Source organism: Heterocephalus glaber, unplaced genomic scaffold, assembly GCF_053883595.1.
Source record: "Heterocephalus glaber isolate CG9 unplaced genomic scaffold, H.glaber_assembly_v1.0 deba00001444, whole genome shotgun sequence".
In the NCBI taxonomy this organism is placed as follows: Eukaryota; Metazoa; Chordata; class Mammalia; order Rodentia; family Bathyergidae; genus Heterocephalus; species Heterocephalus glaber.
In genome coordinates, this window is record NW_028258297.1 from 9,452,940 (window position 1) to 9,472,959 (window position 20,020).

Here is a 20,020-nt window from a genome sequence, read left to right on the forward strand (position 1 = left end):
GATTAAAGCTCCTTGCCTACCCTTTAGCACCTCTCATCCTGGGACAGGTGGCTGAACCTTGCTGCTGGGACTCCTGGAGCAAAGGCTTTTGCCCTAAAACTCTGGCAGCACCAAAAGCAAAACAAAGGGTAACAGCCCTGAAGGATGAGGTATGCTGTGTATTTTTTTTTTTTTTTGGATACAGGATCTTGCTAAATTGTTTTAGATGGCTTCATACCTGCGATCAATCTCAAACCAGCTTCAGCCTCCCAAACAGGATTAGTTTTGTTTCTGTTTTTGTTGTTTGTTTATTTGGCTTTGTTTGGTTTGGCTTTGATTTTTTTAACATAGGGTCTTTCTATGTACCCTAAGCTGGCCTCAAACTCACTACATAACTTCAGTCTCAGCCTCCCTGTTATCCCTATTTTAGAAACAGGTAGGTGTGGTGGTGCAGACTTGTAATCTCAGCACTTGGGAGGCTGAGGCAGGAGGATCACCATGAGTACGAGGACAGCCTGGGCTACATAGTGAGTTTAAGTCCAGCCTGGAATACACAGAGGGACCCTGTGTGAAAAGAAAAAGAAAAAGACATGTGAAAATTGAGGCACAGTGTAGGGTCACTGCAGGTATTTCTAGGGGACAGATTTCTAAAAGTGGGCTTGCTGGCCAGAAAGTATGCACATTTAAAGTTCTGCTAGGAGGCTGGGTATGTAGCTCAGTGATTGACTGCTTCCCTAGCACATGTGAGGACCTGGGTATGATCCCCTCACCTCAAAACCAAAGCAAACTAAATTTTGCTTGGTATTAGCAAATTGTCTCCAAAGAACTATAGCATATATATATCCCCCCCACACACACAATGGAGCTTGAACTCAGGACCTTGTGCTTGCTAGGCAGGTGAGGCACCACTGAGCTACAATCCTGGCCCTAGCATATACTTTTGCTAAGTAGTACATGGAAGTGTCCTTTCCCCTAGGCCTCCTCTTCATTAGGTGTCAATCCACATTAAAAAAAATTTTTTTTGAGAGAGGATCTTAGTACATTGTTCAGGCTGTCCTGGAATTCACAGTGATCTTCTTCCCTCAACCTCCTGAGTGCTGGGATTATAGGCATGCCTGGCCAAATTTTAATTTTTCAACCATACAATGGATGTAAATGCTTCTTTGTTCAATTTTTGTTGTTGTTGTACATACTTTTTATACGTGCTCCCAGAAGTTATTAATTAAAAGGTAATTTGATATATACCTTTAGCTAACTGAATTGAGGCCCTGGCAGTTCAAATCTTTATCTGATTCATAATGGTCCTATGCTTACATACTGCATCGGGGCTCGGGCTGGCGGGTCCTCTGATACAGTGCTCAGGTCCTCAGTCTTTGGTACCGGGGATCGAACTCGGGTCCTTGTGCTTGCAAGGCAGACAGTGGAACCACTGAGCTAAATCCCTGGCCAGGCCTTCAGTCTTTGGATGGGGCGTCTGTGAGTGTAGGACTTTTGTCACAATGGTGAGCAGTCAGCACCCTCTGAGGAAGAGGGGTAATATATTTGGAAGGGAGCAGGACTGTAGTTTCTGGGGTGTGGGGAAGGTTCTGTTCTTGACTCATGTGGTGAGTATGGGATATTAATTTGAGGTAAATCACCAAGCTGATCATCAAGCTGTATACTTATGAATTATTTTTCTGTGTTAAAAAGTTCTTACTTAAAACAATTTTTTTTTAGGGCCGGGGATTTAGCTCAGTGGCACTGCGCCTGCCTCCCAAGCACAAGGTCATGAGTTTGAGCTCCGGTACCTAAAAACAAAAACAAAAAAAATTTTTGATACAGGGTTTCACTATGTAATTCAGGCTGGCCTTGAATTCATGGTGATCCTTTCTCCTGCCTCAGGCTCCTGAGTGCTGGAATCACAGTTGTGCACTACTATGCCCTGTTTTTATGTTACATGGTTTTAAAAAATGTTTAAGACTGGGCTGGGGATTTAGCTCAGTGGTGCCACTGTCTGCCTCTCAAGCTCAAGGTCCTGAGTTCGATGCCTGGTACCAAAAAAAAAAAAAAAAAATTTAAGGCTAATTGAGCTTTTCCAGTAATTATAAAATTGCCAGGGCCGGGGATTTAGCTCAGTGGTTTTGCTGCCTGCTGCGCAAGCACAAGGACCCGAATTTGATCCCCGGTACCAAAAATAATAATAATAATAATAAAATAAAATAAAATTGCCAAGGGAATTTTAAGAAAACATTGGTAATTGTACGATACAAAGTGTCCAGAATTCCAGGACTAGATGAGACAAGCCAGAGAAGGGAGTGCAGTGGGCAGAGGACGGGCCTGTGGCATCCCTCAGGGTTTCAAGGACTAATGCTCAGCTACAAAGGCCACACGGTGAGCCTGATGCCAGGACAGTGGTCATCTCGATGAACAAAGGACAAGGAAGGGTGCCAGGGAGTGGATGGTGACACCACGTGTTGGAACCAAGGTGACAGAGTCGGGGTGAGGGGGTTCTCGGACCCTGGGCTCCTGCTCCTCTGTTCTTCCTCCCTCAAGCTCACCACTGCCTCCTTTCCTCTTTCTGTCCTGTAAGAATCTGTTTGGTTTGGTTTTGTGGTGGCACTGGGGGTTGAACCCAGGGCTTTTGCACTAAGCTACAACCCAGGCCCTTTTTTAAATTTTCTTTTGAAACAAGGTCTCACCAAGTTGTCCAGGTTGGGCTCCAATTTGATACTCTCCTGTCTCAGCCTCCCAGAGTCATAGGATTACAGGCTTGTACTGCCAGACTTGGCAAGGATATAGTAGTTCTTAAATGGAGTGGGGTCAAATAGGTCCCTTTGAGAATCTTATAAAAGCTCCAAGCCTTTCCCACAAAAAAATGCACATTTGAACCAGCTGTAGTAGCGCATGCCTATATAATTCTAGCATCCTGGAGCCTAAGGTAGGAGAATCACAAGTTCAAGCCCAGCCTGGTCAATTCAACGACTTAGCAAGACCCTGTCTGTTTTTCAGGCTGTGAGGCAGTAGCAGCATTGTCTGACTCCTTACCTGCTGATAGTCATGCTGATAGTCTTGCTGCACAGGGCTACACTGGGGGCAAGGAGATGGTGTGTGCAAAGGACTTTGGTACCAGGCACGCAATGTGGCTACAGAAACCTGGGCTCTGTGTCTGCACCCGCATGACCACTGGGCTCCCCTTCACACAGAGACCTGGCTCACACTGACTCAGGTAGGAACTCCTGTGCCAACCTCTGGTCCCTGCCAGGCTAGGCCAGTTCCACCTCCCAAAGCAGCAGGGTAAGAGAATCTGATCATGCAGAGATGATTTCACTTCTGGGTCACTTCCTCCGGGGGACAGGAAAGCTGCACCGTCCCCTGCAAGGCTGCCTTTCCCCTCACCCTGACAGTTTGGTCTTTCCTATTACTTCTTTAGGAACTCATGGTTTTTTGCAGTCCTTTTGGCCACAGAGAGATCACTCAGTATCATTTAATAAAAAAGAAATAGTATAAACAGGAAGGTAGCACAAAAATAGTACTGCTGTGGAAGGCTGGTGCTTGTTGCTGGGAAGCTGAAGCCAGAGGAGCTGTGGATTTGGGGAAGCATTCTTCACAGGCTGGGGATGAGTGGCCTGGCAGAGGGGCAGCGGCAGAGAACATGAGAGTCACTCATCCCAGACCCCTAGTGCCACCCTCAAACCCAGCATAAGGGGGGAGATGATGGAGACCAGCTGCGGCTCCCAACGGCATCTGTCCACAGGGTGGCCAGGACTCATGACATTGCACCCAAAGCTCACCACCCTCCTCAGCTTGCAGACTGGCATCCCAGCCACTGCTGTGGCTTCCTGGCTTCCTCCATCCTGTCCCACCTTCCTTCTGCCAACAAAGGGTGCCAGTACCTGTTGTTGCTCGCTCTGGGACCAAATCCACTAGTTTTGCTAAAAACCAAACTGCTCAGTCTCACCCTACTCCCCCAGTGAGTGGGATTTTCCCTACTCCTAACCAGCATCTCGGGGTCTTATTTCCTCCTCCGACTGACATTCTTCAGTTCATCCAGTTCCTTCTCCATTAAGTGGCATTCGGCTGTGGTCTCTGAAAGCTGAAAGGGGAGTGGCAACTGTTATAAAGGAAGACATTTTGGGGCTGTGATGGGGTCTGCAAGGCCACCCTGGGAAAGGCCTGCTGGATTCCTCTAGCCCTGCGGCCTCCGAAATGGGAAACCTGGGGCAGCCTGCCGGAGTAGCCACCCAAGGACCCAGGAGCACAGGTACTTGAAGAACATTTACTGTCCACTCTGCCCACATCTGATGAGCAATGATTCATGGCATCCCCTGTGTGAGGATAGCAGGCCTCCAAGGAGGAAAAAGACCCAGTGGTGATTTTAAGGTAAGCAATTAGAGTTTAAGTGGCTTCCAAGCTGCAGCTCACGTAATCACAATTCAGGAGGAAATACTTTAAAAAGAACGTGACTTGGCTCATCAGGATGATCTTTCACCGGATGTCAGAGAAAGAGGAGGAAGACATCAGGTCAGGGATGGAGAGACATCAACTCTACAGTAGAGATTGGTTAACTAAGAAATAAGGCCTGTGCTTCCTGAGCAATGCACGCTTCCAAGCGTTGGTCTTGATTAATTCACTATGAGGCCCACAGCACTGTGATGCCCATTTTCTTGCTGTCACTGCCAGGTCACCTGCTCCAGCCCCAAGAGCGTGCGCCCTGCCGGCTCCCAGGCAACCTCCCCACAGTCCCTTGGGGTGCCACAGGTCACCTGATGCAGCGAGCGCCCCCTGCAGGTCTGACACCTGCCTGGTACCAACACCTCTGAGCCAGGAGCAAACCCCTCCCCCTTCCTCCACCATCCTGCCGCTGTGCTTCAGCATTCAGCTCAAATGTCCTTTCCTCTATGAAGTCTCCTGACCAGGCAAAACTAACCTCCTGGGTCGACGTCTGACTCTGTACAGACTTTAACTCTGCCCCTATCAAAAGGCACTGCAACTATGGGTCCCATCCAGACCTCAAAGGTGGAACTGTATCATAGTTGTCTTTTATTTTTTTTAGACAGGGTCTCGCTGTGTGGTTCAAGATGGCCATGAACTCGTGGCGATCCCCCCTGCCTCATTCTCCTAAGTGCTGGAATTACAGGGATGCGCTGCCACACTTGGGCTTATTTTTGTCTTTGATACAAAGCAACGTATCCAGGCAAAGGGGCACTATGAGATACTGGCGGGATGAAATGACTCAAGGGACATCCTGGGCATCCTCTCCCATCCCCTTCCTCACCATGTCTAGCAGGATGTCCACTTTCAGCCGCAGGAGATTGTTCTCTTCCTCCAGCTGCTGGTTCCGCCTGCGGAGGCGCTGCGCCTCCCTCTGGTCCACACCCCCACTGACCCCGGCCTCTGGAGGAAGGACAGAGCTGGAGTTACTGTGGGGTTTACTTCCACAGCCTTGTTCGGCAAGATGGCAGAAGGCAGTGCCGGGGATTTAGCTCAGTGGTTCAGGCGCCTGCCGCGCAAGCGCAAGGTCCTGAGTTCAATCCCCAGTACCAAAAAAAAAGATGGCAAGAGATGCAGCCCACCTGCTATCCACTGGCCCTTTTCAAACTTCAGGCTTTGTCCCGCCAAGTTCATGGTGGGGGTTCCATAGTTCAGGCCCAGCTCCACATCCCGGATTGAGCGATCCAACTGTGGGCGAGACGCTAAGTGACAGCTTCAGGAGGCTTCGGAATAGGAGCCCTCATCCGCTCCTCTTCCGCTCACTCTAGACCTCAACAGCCCATTTCTGTTCTTCGTTACCTAGCACTGTGTGTGTGTGTTGCTGGGGATTGAACCCAGAGCCTCGAATGTGCTAGGCAAGTGATCTGCCACTGAGCTACACCCCAGCACATTCCCTTTTTTACTTTTATTTTGAGCCAATCTTGCTAAATTCCCCAGGATAGCCTTGAACTTGCAATCTGCCTGCCTCAGCCTCCCAGCATGCTGGAATTACAAACGTGCATTACCTGGCTTCAAAAAATCCTTTAAAAATGTAAGTTATTTGCTTACTATGGAGCTACATATATCATGGAAAAGAAATAACTTACAACACCCAATTCACAGTAGTAGTTGTTTTTTAATGTGTGACAGACCAATTTCTGGATTCATTTATACAACTCACTGAGCACAGCCTGAGCCAGGACTAGGTGCTGACTGGCTCTCCCCTGGGGGAGCTTTCACCCCTGCAACAGGAGATCTGAGCAGCTCAGCAGAGCAGCCAGGCTGAGGGTGTAGCTCTGTGAAGAGAGCGCTTGCCTGGCATGCACAGAGCCCTGGGATCGATTCCCAGGGCTGCAAAAAAAAGAGAAAAAGAAACATGGCGAGGACTCTTCAGGTGCCTCGTTTTTTCTCAGGCCTCCCTGACCATCCTACTTACAAATGACAACTGTGCTCCACTGCCGCCGCGCCCTGTCCAGCCCTTGCTTGGTTCCAAAGCACCTATCATCATCTGACAAACTTACTTCCTGTACCCTTCCCAATTAAAATATTGGCCCCATGAATGCAGGGATTTTTTTTCTTCTTCTTCTTAATCCATTTTATGCCCAGTGCCTAGAACAGTGCCTGGCACATAACAAGTTATCAATTAGCAGCTCTGGAACTAATGAATAGGGCAGAAGACTGAAGGCTGAGGCAGGAGTACCATGCATAAAGGAGGCTCTAGCAAAGCATGGCTGCCTGAAGAAGAAGGATGTAGAAGTCAGGTGTGGTGGCGCATACCTGTAATTCCAGCACTGTGGGAGGCTGAGGCAGGAGGATTGCAAGTTTGAGCCTGTCCTGGGCAATTTAGAGAGACCCTGTCTCAAAATAAAAAATGGAAAAAGGGTTGGGTTATAGCTTAGTGCAAAGGCCTTGGGTTCAATCCCCAGTCCTGGGGGTGGGGGGGTTTAGAAAGCAAGAGTAGGAAGGGGAGATGGGGGGACATGAAAGGCCCCAATCTGGGCCCCACAATCTGGGCCGTTATCCTGGAATAATGAGGAGCTAATAAAATGTGCCGGTTCCCAGGCACAGCACTGAGGTTTCTTCCAAGTATGGGGCAGCACCTAGGGAGGGCTGCTGATCCAAGTTACAATGGAGAGCTCAGTCATACAAGCACATCTGTGTCAGGACAGGGTTGGCCTGAGCGCCCACAATGCTCCTGCATCTCTAACACACAAGAGAGGAGAGGGAGTGTGGGACTTCATAACTCTGTAATCATAAAACTCCCCTAGCCCCAAGCATGATTGAATGTGAGTAAATAGATAAAGATGCTTGTTAGTTCCGGGACACTAGATAAGATCTGTATCAGCCATAATTATTCAACTCTTTGTTCAAAAACTGATGTTTGGACACTGCTATCTATAGAACAATCTATAAAACATCTGCTGACCATCAGTACATGTCAGGCTAATTAACATGCAAATGTAAGACCACTAACCTTTGTTCCCTCTTCTGTAAATTTCGCCTGTTAACTTCCCTGCAACCCCCTATAAAAAGAACCTCGGACTCTGGGCTGATCGCCTCTCTAAGCTACTTTGCTTTGGGAATGCCGTCTGGTCTTACATTCTGGAGGCACCGCTGGGATCCCTGGGTGTGCTCCACTACAGTCAGCTCCTTGGAGCATCTGGTAAGGCCCTTGGCCTTACATTCTGGAGGCACCACTGGGATCCCTGGGTGTGCTCCACTATAGTCAGCTCCTCAGAGCCTTTGGTAAGGACAGCGGTCTTACAGGAGGCTCAGGGCCAGGGAGCACAAGAGACTGAGATCCAGAAGGCCCAGCTCTTGACATAGAGGTGCTGGCCTCCACTGTGATTTTAACTGGGGACAGGAGACAATGGACTCAATGGACTAAGCTGGGGTTAACCCTCAGCCCTAACAGGCTGTGAAGGTCCAGCCGATCTGAACAACCAGCCCTTCAGGAAAAGGCCCAGGCAACCAGGGTGAGTCTCTCCTCAGTGTCTGAGCACCAGGACTGGTGCATGAAGGATTATGGGGGACGAAGACCCTGCAGCTGGTCCCAGATGCTCGAAAGACTTCAGCAGAAAAGGAGGGTGACAGTATATAGTAGTGAGGGTGAACTTTTCAGAGCTTACAATGATACAAACAGCCCGCTGTGGCATACGTGCCATAGGTCCACTACCACTGGTATATAGAGTCATTGTGTATCTGTGTGCTGGAGATGGAGGAGAGACATCTCTTAGCTGGGAATGGAAACTGATTTCCATGTGGTCTGACTTTGTGATATATAATTTTAAAATTATTATGTGTGTTGGGCCAGGGATGTAGCTCAGTGGTGCTGTGCCTGCCTGGCAAGGGAAAGGTCCTGAGTTCAATCCCTGGTACAAAAAAAAAGTATTGTGTATGTGTGCATGTGCACGTGTGTGTGTGAGTGTGGCACTGGGATCAAACCCAGCGCCCCATACTGCTAGGCAAGTGCTCTACCACTGAGCTACATCCCAACCCTGTCATATAATGCTTTGTTTTGTTTTTTGTTTTGTGACAGGGATTCACTATGTAGTTCAGGCTGTCCTTGAAGTCACCATGCACTACAGGCTGGCCTCAAACTCACAGCAATCCTCCTGTCTCAGCCTCCCAACCACTGGGATTACAGGCGTGCACCACCACGCCCAGGAAATGTCATATAACCTTTGAAACTCAGAGCTTATACATTCAAAGGGGAAGTTATCATTTATCCCAAAGCTATTGTTATGGCTTCCAAACATCCTCAGAAACCACATTACCCTTTTGAATGCCACTAATGGTGGCAAATCATTGTCTTTTGAGAATGAATTTGATTCTCAAACATGACTAAGATTAGTTCCTGGCCAAGTCTTGGGAATGAAGTGAAAGTCAAACTGGATAATATTGTTTGGGACCAAAAACTGTAACAAGATTGACTGTCTCCTTTGTCTGTTGAATAAACTCTGACAATAGTCCCCAAATAGGAGTTACAGACTGTCTTTCAGCAACAGCAATCAATGAATTAAGAGGATGCTCTCCTGGGACAACTTGTCTGAGGCCCATGCTGTTGCTGGACACCAGGCAACAAGCCCTGCTGTGCCAGGCTGCCCTACCCCACACTTACAGTCTGCAGGTTGGACAGGGAAGCCGACTTCCGGGGAGGTGTCTTCTTTGGACTGAAGATATTCCCAAAGAGAGGCATCTCGCCTGCTGAGGGAAAGGCCAATGCTTCTTAGCCTGAGGTTTGGAAAGGTCAAACAGTTAGATTGGTGACCATAGGCTGTTCTCAAACCATGAATACTCATGTATCCCAGGCTGGCCTCAAACTCACAGTGATCCTCCTGCCTCAGCCTTCCGAGTGCTGGGATTACAGGTGTGAGCCATCACACCTGGCTATCCTCTACTTTAAAGACACAAAGCTCTCCGGACACACAGGTATCCACTCTCAGATTGATAACAGTGCTTCCCACCTGGTCCATATGTCATCAAGGAAAGGGGAGAGCTGACAATAGCATCCCCACCATGCTTTAGCTTTCAGCCCACTGAAGCCTGCTGCAGGCTCACAGGCCCAGGGAAGTAGATTTATTAACATCGCCCGGGCTTTTAGGGAGGAAAGTGTATTTATAACCATATTTATAACACAAATGCAGACACGTCTGTAAATCCTAAGTGTAAGCCTTCATGAGTTTTGCTACAAACACACACACACACACACACCCCCCTTCCTTCCAGATCAGGACACAACATTTCAGCACCCACAAGCCTTGCCTATCAACTTTATATGGCGTTCATATAGGTCCTCTTTTCCATCTGGCTTACACGCAACATGTTTATGAGATTTAACCATTTTGTTCTGTGTGGTAGTTTGTTCATTTACATTGCTATATTTTATCTTATTTTATTTTAGTTTAGTTTAGTTTTTTGAGACAGGGTCTCACTGTGTAGTTTGGGCTGGCCCAGAACTCACAGTGCTCCTCCTGCCTCGGCCTCACAAGTGCTTAGATTATAAGAGTGCACCTCCACAGCCAGTTGTATTGCTATATAATATTTTACCACATGATCATATCAAAAGTTGTTTGTCCACTCTGCAGGTAATGGATAGAATATGGGCTATATCCAGCTTTTGATTATCAAAAACAGGGCTGCTAAGAACATACTTGGACATGTATTTCTGTATTGCTGTGTATTTTTCTGGTTCTTAGGTGTGGAATTATTGATTTGTAGAGCATTCATATCTTTAGCTTCAATAGATACTGCTAAACAATTTTCCAAAGTAACTCTAAGAATTTATACTCCTACCTGCAATGTACAAGAAATCCTTTGTCATTTTCTGTCTTTTTCATTTCATCCTCTTTGGTAGCTATGTAGTGGTACTGAATCATTTAATTTACTCTTTCTCAGTATCTAAATTGTACACCTTTTCATATACTCTTTGGACATATCTGTACTCTCTTTTGTGGCAGTGCTTGTTAAAGTCTTTTGCCATTTTTCTATTGGGTTTGTCATTTTCTTACTGGTTTGTAAGAGTTCTTTATATATGCTTGTACTTGTCCTTTGTTATACACAGAGTCCACCAAAAAATGTATACACACTTCAGCAGTTTGCCATACTGATAAAAATGTCTGGAAGCTAATGGCCACCACTTTGACCATCTCTTGTAATTGTAGAGGCCAAAGTAACTTGTATTAATCTCGTGATTTCTCAATAAATTTAGTATTAAAATATTTATATGCTTTTCTTTTCCTGATATATACATTTTTTGGCAAACTCTGTATAAGTATAGTGCTAAAAATATCTCAACCTGTGACCTGCCTTTTTGCTTTTGTTTGCTCTGGGAAGGGTACTGGGGAACAACCTACTGAGCTCCATCCTCAGCCCTTTTTACTTTTTAGAGACAGTCTCACTAAGTTGCCCAGGCTGTCCTCAAACTTGCAATCCTCCCACCTTAGTCTCCCAAGTAGGTAGGATCCCATTTTGTTCCTTATTGGCTTCTTTTGGTCAAATAAGTTCTTAATTTTTAATGAAAACCAATTTATTACTTTTTATTTATTTATTTATTTTTGGTACCGGGGATCAAACTCAGGTCCTTGAGCTTGTGCAGCAGGTGGTGAAACCACTGAGCTAAATCTCCGGCCCAATTTATTACTTTTTAATGATTAGCATTTTATATCTTGTTTAAGAAATTTTTCATACTCCAAAGTCATATGAGTTTTATTTTGTTTTGGGGGGGTTTTTTTGGTATTGGGGATTGAACTCGGGTCCTTGCGCTTGTGCAGCAGGTGGCGAAACCACTGAGCTAAATCCCTGGCCCAGTTTTATTTTGTTTTTGAGACAGGGTCTTGCTAAGTTGTTAAATTGCCCAAGCTGGGCTCGAACTTCCTCCTCAACCTCCCAGAGTGTTGGGATTACAGGCATCCATCACCCTAACCATCTATATTTTTAAAGCTAATTTCTGAAATTTTATTGTCTTACCTTTTATATTTAGGACTATAATTCATCTGGAACTGGAATTAATTTTTGAATATGATGTAAGACAAGGGTTAGGGTTCATTTTTTCCCATATATTACCCAATTTTAACTTATAACACTCAAGTAGCTTAAAAAGATCCTTCAGAGAATCCATGGACTAAAAATAACAATGAAAGCAGTCAGCAAAAAGAAAATGGCAGAGCTCCCTTTTCCCTACTCCTAGGTATAGTCTTCCTTTACTACATTATGAGATAAAAGCAATAATAGGTTCATCATATCTGAGAAGGAAATGACCCAAAAAAGGAGGGGTCATCTCAAGAATATTTAAAACAAGGTTTTGTATCAACTGTATTAAAAGATAATTCACAGTATGAATTCATCACGATTAACAAGACATGTATCCAAAGAGAAAATGATTTTCACCAAGATAGAAATCAATTTCACTAATGTTAATTATGAAAGTATAGAAGATTCTTTGAAAGTTTTATAGTACATAGTACAAAAATATACACATATGTGACATATAGTTAAACAAATGGGCTGCGGATGTAGCTCAGTGGTAAAGCATGTGCCCAACATATGTGAGGCTCTGGCTTTGATACCAGTACTACAAAATTTTTTAAAAAATTATAAATAAATAGCCAGCCATGGTAGTACACACCTCCAATCTCAGCACTCGGGAGGCAGAGGCAGGAGGATCAATGTGAGTTTGAGGCCAGCCTGGGCTACGTAGTGAGTTCAAGACCAGCCTGAACTACATAATGAGATCCTATCTCAAAAAAACAAACAAAAAGTTATAAATAAATAAAAAATCAAGCCACTTGAAGATGTCTGCTCATGACAGTTTCACTGGTAGGCATATGTCTATAATTGAAAACAACTGTAGACCAACAACCTAAGGCAGTGGTGGCCAATTTACGGCATGTGTGCCACAGCAGGCTGTTTGTATCATTGAAAGCTCTAAATGGTTTGCTACTGACCTAGGGGATGGCATTTGGTCCTGAGCACGTTTAGGACTTGGAAAAACTTTAATGGTTTCAGCTTGATGGTGAAGGGGACAGGGTGGGAACCAAGATGCCAGGGAGATCTAAAGCTATGCCACTATCCAAAACATACTGGAAGGCCCTGGTATTATTTCTGCTGGAAAAAAGAAAGAGGGTAGAAGAGGGAAAAGGATTAATCTTATGTTTGTAGAGAGCAGAACAAGAATAAAACAGAAGGAATGTGCAGGAAGAAAGATCTTAAGAAAAAGGCACAATAACAAAAACTAGTATCACTCTTTGCCCATCAATTATGCGTCAAGGCCAGTGCTGGGCACACTTCAGATATTTCCTTCATTCTTTGCAATTATCCTGAGAAGCAGTATTTTCTTATCTGTATTGAAGATGAGAAAACTAGAGCTCAGAGAAATTAACCAATTGTCCCAAAGTAGGTAGTCATGGTTGGCTAAAGGTATATATCAAGCTATTCTTGTATTAATAACTTAGGAGGTACATCTTTTTTTGTTTTTGTTTTTACTTTTTTAAGGCAGGGTCTCACTGTGTAGTTCAGGCTGGTTGATTTCACTAGGTAGCCCAGGCTGGCCTTGAACTTGCAGTGATCCTCCTGCTTCAGCCTCCCGAGTGCTGGGATTACAGGTGTGTGCCACCACGCCTGGTGGGAGATACATTTTAAAAGAAGCACTTTTAGGCTGGGGATTTAGCTCAGTGGTTCTGTCACCTGCCTCGCAAGTGCAAGGACCCAAGTTCAATCCCCGGTACCAAAAAAAAAAAAAAAGAATGGGAAGAAGCACTTTCATCTATCATATTGGTAAAAAAAGTTAATAAATATCCAATGTTGGTGAAGTTGTTAAGAAAGACAATTTATTATCAGCAGAAATATATTATAATTCTTTCAAGGACAATTATGCAAAACCTAACAATATCTTTGTTTGTTTGTTTTTTGAGACAGGGTCTTGTTTTTTTGGTACCAGGGTTCAAACTCGGATCCTTGCGCTTGCACAGCAGGCGGTGAAACCACTGAGCTAAATCCCCAGCCTCAAGGTCTTACTTTGTAGTTCAGGGCTAGCCTCAAACTCTCAGCGATCCTAGTGCCTCAGCCTCCCCAGTGCTAAGATTACAGTCATAAGCCACCACATCCAGCAATGTGCATACTTTTTGGATAATAAATCTATTTCTAAAATTTCATCCTCCAGAAAGACTTGTATAGAAGATGGCAGAGTGGTGAGCAGCAGAGAAAGAGTCTCTCGCAGATTTGGTGCCCTGACACTGAAATATAGCAGCTTGAAGAGGAGAAGGAGGTGCGAAGTGGGTTTCCAGGATCCAGGAAGGATCTGAAGTGAGAAGTGAAGTCAATGGGGAGAGCTAAGAGAGAGACTTGAGCAAAAAGGAGGGAGGTGGCAGGTGGTGCTTTCTCCCAGAGCCCAGACTCATGGCATAGGAAAGGCAGGTCGACCCTGCACATGTACATTAACTACTGGTGACCCCAAAGGCCTCCACGGAAAAACTCATTAGTGGAGCAGAGCAGTGGATGCAGTGACCTGCACTGGCTGGTGAGTTATTTGGGCTCAGACATCACCCAGTAAAGGGTGATTGGCCTGTAGCCATTTTGGAGAGGGGCCAACTGAGCTCAGAACTCAAAAGAGCTATTGGCTGGCTCCATCTAGTGGCTCCCAGTATCACAGTGAGGGTGCCGAGTTCAAGCCAGAAGGAGGCACACAGACTGTTGCAAGCTCAAAAAATCTGGTTCTAGCCTCATAGCCAGAAACCAGCCTGAACTTCAGTGGAACTAAAGGTGCAGACTTGCTGAGATTATCCACTACCCTACCATAAATCTATGGTTGGCTTGCTCAGATTAATCAACTCAGATCTGGACTCTGTCTGCCCATGTTGTCTACCAGTGACAGCAGAGACATGCCTTAAATTGGACTTTTAAAATTTTTTCTTCTTTCTTTTTGTTTTTCCTCTTTTCTGGTTATTGTTCTTGTTTTGTTTTTTTCTTGATTGTTTGTTATTGTTTCTTATGAGTGTGAACACAGTTTCTAGTTTTTGTGTTGTTGTTGTTCTTTTCTGTTCTTGTTTTTATTTCTTCCTTCTCTTCTTTCCCATCTGTCTTTCTTACCCATTTCCCAAAGTTTGTATGATCTTCCTTTGTCCTCCAGCCTTGCTTCTAATCTCTTCCTCTTCTATTTCTCTATTTTTCCTCCCGAACCCCTTTTAAAGTTTCTCCTCTAAGGGTAAAATCACCATATTGAGGGTTTATTGATTGCATACAATTTTCTGGTTCATTTTAGATTTTGTTATATAACCACCAATCTAGTTCATATGGTTAAAGGTGGCAAATAGTTACCACAATTTGTCATTTTCTAGGCTATGTTTGTTGCTATCATCATTGCTAATTGTACTACTTTAGCCAAGGTGACATAATTGTGTTAATCAGTTGTTCTTCTTGGTATACCAAGACTGAGACTGCCTAAGGGTGTTAAAAAATACTCTAGGCCAGTGCCAAAGAACCAGGGGCTGCGCCAAGTAGGCAGAAACTTCTCATCCCCAAAAAACTGAAAAGGCAGGATCTTGCAACAGATTCAAAACCCAGAAAGACTTGTACATACACAAATGTTCTCTATTGGGTTTTTTTGTTTGTTTTTTGGTACCAGGGATCGAACTTAGGACCTTGCACTTGCGAGACAGGCGGCAGAACCACAGAGCTAAATCCCCGGCCCTACTGTTTATAACAGTGAAAAATAAGAAATACTGCAAAATGTCTACCAAGGGTTGGTGTAGCCAAATGTATTGTGGCACATTCTTATACTGGACTAGGAAACAGCAATTACAGATAGTGAGACAGTTGTATATGGACTGACCAGAAAAACCTCCATAACACATTTGAACATGAAGAAAGCAAATTGTAGAACAATGTGTATAATACAATCCCATATGAGATGACAAACAGAAACATTCATAGTGTATCGTGGTTAAACCTGGGAAGGGGAGTAATTGACTTCCTTGGATGAAATTGCCACTTTATAGGTTAAAAAATGGTCCAATTTGGTAATTCCATCTGATATAAGATTATATTAAAGAAATAAGCTTCTGGATTTAATGGATTGTTACAATGATAATATATTTATGTATTGGTTATGAACAACACAAACAAAAATAGTTAAAAGGCAGTCCCTGTCCCTCCAAGCATCTGGAGAAGAAGCAAAAGTAAGCCAGGCAGGGCCGGGGATTTAGCTCAGTGGTTTCGCCACCTGCTGCGCAAGCGCAAAGACCCGAGTTCGATCCCTGGTACCAAAAAAAAAAAAAAAAGTAAGCCAGGTGGTCCTTGCCAATCTTCCTGACTGTGCTAAGACCACTGCACCTAAGGCCATCATCCAGACACGACAGATAAGAGTTTAGGCCTAGCTCTGGACTCAGCTGATTGCTAAACCTTGGTTGAGTTGCTCAGTTTCTTGGAGTTTTAACTGGAGCCTCTCATGCATGGCCTCACTAATTGTCATAACCCTTAGGCCAAGAACTGCCAACCACTGAGTCATGGATCACATAAAAAAATTTCAGTCAACAAAAGACCACCGACACAACAGTGGTCCTGTAAGATTATAATGGAGCTGAAAAATTCCTATCATTTACTGACATCGTGGCCATGTGGTTGTGGCAAAATGCACCCACATGTTTATGGTGATGAGGCATAAACATATAAATGTACAGCATGTTCTATCATGTAAGTGTATAGTACATACAACTATGTACAGCACATAATACTTGATAATAAAAGACTGTGTTGCTGGTTTGTGTTTACTATACTATATTTTTATCATTAGTGTACTCTTCTTACTTATAAAAAAAGTTTAGGGTAAAACAGCATGACAGTCCCCTCAGATGTCTCATCTGAGACAAGTTTACACCTATTAAATGCACAATTTTCTCTTGTGCTTGATTTAATTTCATGATTTTTTGTTCACTGTGGCCCCAGGAGCAATAGGCCAACACACACATATAGATACATATAGATATATATACAATCTCTTATGTGTGTTCCAGGCTATTCAATTAGGTTTATGTAAGTATACATATACAACATTTGTACAACTAATGAAATTCTCCCCCCACCCCCCCAACGCATTCTTAGAAGGTGTCCTTGTCTTTAAGTGACACATAACTGTGTTACGGATGAGGGGAAGGAAGGGTCTGGACTAGCTGCCTTTTAAGTTAGATCTAACAAGTCATAAACAACTTGGGCTGAGATCCTGAGACCTGGGGTCCTGGGGCAGTAGTGTGGGCAGAGATATAAGCTGTCTCCTTGGCCCAAGGCAGCTTCTTTCTAGCCAAACTCCTTGGGAAAGAGAAAGTGAAGGCAGAGCACCTGACTCAACCATCAATCTGCTGATCACTCTCAGAGGACTCCTGCATTTATCCCTCTGAGGCCTGGCTTTTTTATTTGTGATCAGGAATAATAACAGCACCCAGTTCACAAGTTGTTAGAGTGCTTTAGTGCTCATAAGATACTGTGGCATTTAGTCCTCCCAGCGACCCTGAGGAGTAGGATCAAGTGTGTCCCTATCTATAGATAATGACACTAATTGCTAATCATTGTCCAAAGCTTTAGTTTGCAACAGACCATAAAACTTATTCATCAATTCTGACAAGAAGGTAAGGGAGGAATCTTTGACTTTCCTCCGATCATCAAAGGGAAACGCGTTCCCCAAAGAGTTAAGAGCCAATCAGGTATACGTCTCACAAGGACAAGGGCCACCAGGGCTCACGCACTCAGGTAACGGTTGTGAACACACATTCACACGCACAATCTTACTTAATCACCCTCAAGCCTATTTATGGGGGGCAACTTCTATCCCAGATCACACAGGAGGAAACACACTCGGGGCAAGGCGGAGCCGGCCTAGGGTGAGCCCCGCCGATCCTCTCCAGGGGAGGCCCGGGGGTCCCACCCGTCTCGGATGATTCCAGGCCTCGCGGCCAGCCAGGCTCAGGGCCATACCTGTCGCGTCCCAGAAGTCAGGATCAAAGGCAATCCCTGGACGTCAGCAAGGACCAAGGTGGGCCCCTAGCAACCCAGCCCATCAGCTTGCAGCTACCTGGTCGTCGCACGCATGCGCGGCCCAGCCCCGGACTGTACCACTAGGAAAGGGTGGGGGTGCCCTGAGAGGCCAACACAACCCCCCTGGAAAGCACCAGAGGCTCTTGCAGGCTCCCTCCAGTATACTAAATATATTGTACAAAGGAAATGTCTTATGGAGTCATTTATATCTCTGTGTTATAGGAGGAGCTACACTCTCCCCACAACAAACAGGTTGATCTGGTACCCAAGCCCTCAGCGGCCGTCACCCTGGTAACGGCGTCTAAAGGGCACAGTGGAGGCTGGCAAAGGTTCCATTGTTATAGGAAAAGTGAAACTAGTGACCGCGCCCGGGGTTCCCTGGAGAACACACGGACATGATCACAGTAGCAAAATGGGCCTCACCCCGACTCCTCTTCTGCCCCCACCCCACCCACAAAGCAAAGGTTACCCCTTCCTGGTGGATGTGGGGCAACAGGTGCCGGGTGCCCATCCAGGACTTTGCGGAGTCCCCTGAGGGACACGTGGTGCTGCCTGCCACAGATTCGTCGGATTCTACCGATGCTTTCAGGTAGGGGAAACGGACAGGCGGACGGTGACCCCATTCTGACAGTGAATGGGTTCCGGGCAGGTCTGCTTCCTCCCCACGCCTTGACACTTCTCGGCTTCTATAAACAAGGGAAACCGAGGCCCCAGGACCACTTCGAAGTCGCCCAGTGAGCCAGGGCCAGAGAACTCAAGAATCAACCTCGGGTCTCCTACTATCCTAACAGCATGTACTGGCACCATTTGGTAAACGAAGAAACTTGGGTCATTTAAGAGATATTTACTGACTGCCTACTGGGTATACTAGGTCATCCATGCAATGAGGGACAGGATCCCTGGTCTCTTTCTCCAAGGAGGATTCTCTTCCAATACTGCATTAAAGAGGGGAGAGTTCCATGTCCTAGACCCAAAGTCTGCACTGTGTAGCCCAGCACTGTTCAACAGAAACATAAAGCAGACCACGTAATCTGGAATCTTCTAGTAGCGCCATATATATATATTTATATATTTTTTGGTACTGGGGATCGAACTCAGGATCTTGCCCTTGCAAGGCAGGCGGCAGAACTACTGAGCTAAATCCCCGGCCCCTAGTAACTATATTTTTTAAAGTCAAAACAAAATGAGTACAATTAATTTGAATGTTTTATTTAACTTCATACATCCATAACACAGTATTCTTTTTTAAATTAAGTTAGTATTTTAAATTTTATACTGCTTCAGTGTCTTTTTTTTTTTTTTGGTACCAGGGATCAAACTCCGGTCCTTCCGCTTGCAAGGCAGGTGGCCAAACCACTGAGCTAAATCCCCGGCCCTATACTGCTTCAGTTTTAAAATTTAAATTAAATTAAATTAAATTTAACTTCAGTCACCCTAACCAATTCATGGGATCACTTGTCACATGTATCTAGTGGCTTCTGCAATGGGCAGCACAAGTCTAGCTTCTTTGTACCTTTCCAGTTTTGCTACCCTCTTCTTGGAAGATACTTACCTTCTGCTTTGTCTAATTAACGCTTGCTCTTCCTTTAGCAACGAGACCCCTCCCCTTGATTACATTAAGCTACACTAGTGTTCAATCTCATAGCACCATGCACCTCCTTGTGAAACAGTAGTGACAAGTATCATTCACTATTATAATTCATAATTATTCTTCATGAATTAGAATTTATAATTACTTGGGCCGGGGATTTAGCTCAGTGGTTTCACTGCCTGCCTTGCAAGCGCAAGGACCCGAGTTCGATCCCTGGTACCAAAAAAAAGAATTTATAATTACTTATGTATTTATTTGATTTTTACAGGTCTTTTCCAGTAGATGTAAGCACTATTATTACAGTAGCAATCAAATGTGCTTTATCTCACCATTCTGTCCCCAGGAAGAGCACACTGCTGGCTTGTGGGAAGTGTTAAGTAAATAGTCATTGAAAGACTGAAGGGGGAGCCGGGCATTTAGCCTAGTGGCACCACACCTGCCTTGCAAGTGCAAGGTCCTGAGTTTGATCCCTAGTACCAAAAAAAAAAAAAAAAAGACTGAGGGGGAAGATGAACGGAAGTGTACCTGACTCCACAGGCAGCATTGTCTTCACATGCTAGGACATGTCAGCCTTCAGCAAGGGACACTGAAATCTCTGCTGCCAGAATCTGTGTTCCCTGAGAAGTAGAAGGTTTCCCCCTCATCTGCCCCAAGATATAACACAGTGGTTGCTGTACTGTAGCTATTCAGAGAAGCTAGTTTTCTTCCTCCTTAGTCAAGTAGTGACAATTAAATCTTATCAGGCTTCAAAGAATACTTATCCGTAAATGTTCTGATGAAAAATTCATCAGGGCACAGGGTATGTATTTTAAACATTTCTCTTAAGAAGCATGCTATTCAAGCCTCCCATTAAGCATGAGTAATAATGTTAAGCTGAGTCAGGAGGCTTTTTGACAGAGTCACCTAAGCCTGGCTTCTCAGAGAACATGTAGTTTTCTAGTCATTCTGGGGAATGAGTGGGAGGAAAATGAGAAGCCC

The 20,020-nt window shown here is 44.9% G+C and overlaps 2 protein-coding genes across 6 annotated transcripts in view; one reads left to right on the forward strand and one right to left on the reverse strand.

The window, feature by feature from the left end:
• Positions 1-140: 140 nt before the first annotated feature.
• On the reverse strand, positions 141-17,542 carry Cby1 (chibby 1, beta catenin antagonist). 5 transcript variants are annotated; one of them, XM_087213880.1, is made up of 7 exons: positions 17,392-17,507; positions 9,050-9,162; positions 6,706-6,782; positions 5,532-5,637; positions 5,234-5,352; positions 3,956-4,051; positions 141-543 (listed from the first exon to the last, which is right to left on the reverse strand). In XM_087213880.1, the coding sequence occupies exons 4-6, from the start codon at positions 5,581-5,583 to the stop codon at positions 3,971-3,973; spliced, it is 252 nt and encodes an 83-aa protein (XP_087070006.1). In that variant the 5' UTR covers positions 5,584-5,637; positions 6,706-6,782; positions 9,050-9,162; positions 17,392-17,507; the 3' UTR covers positions 141-543; positions 3,956-3,970. The 5 variants fall into 5 exon arrangements, with proteins under 5 accessions (XP_087070006.1, XP_004845658.1, XP_004845657.1 ...); XM_004845601.4 differs by lacking the exon at positions 6,706-6,782 and having other exon boundaries at positions 17,392-17,542; XM_004845600.3 differs by lacking the exons at positions 141-543; positions 6,706-6,782 and adding an exon at positions 3,427-3,584 and having other exon boundaries at positions 17,392-17,542.
• Positions 17,543-17,607: 65 nt separating this feature from the next.
• Fam227a (family with sequence similarity 227 member A) overlaps positions 17,608-20,020 on the forward strand; it is a 50,393-nt gene continuing 47,980 nt past the window's right edge. The window contains 1 exon segment of the mRNA XM_087214217.1: positions 17,608-18,040. The gene's annotated coding sequence lies outside the window, so the exon portion shown is untranslated.

What these genes read in the sequence shown, in the direction of transcription:
- Cby1 (XM_004845601.4), bottom strand. Translation starts at nt 9,127, where the DNA reads ATGCCTCTCTTTGGGAATATCTTCAGTCCAAAGAAGACACCTCCCCGG. An exon ending in CCCTGTCCAACCTGCAGACT is followed by an intron (nt 5,638 to 9,049) that starts GTAAGTGTGGGG and finishes TCTCGCCCACAG; the next exon opens with TTGGATCGCTCAATCCGGGA. An exon ending in AAAGGGCCAGTGGATAGCAG is followed by an intron (nt 5,353 to 5,531) that starts GTGGGCTGCATC and finishes TCCTTCCTCCAG; the next exon opens with AGGCCGGGGTCAGTGGGGGT.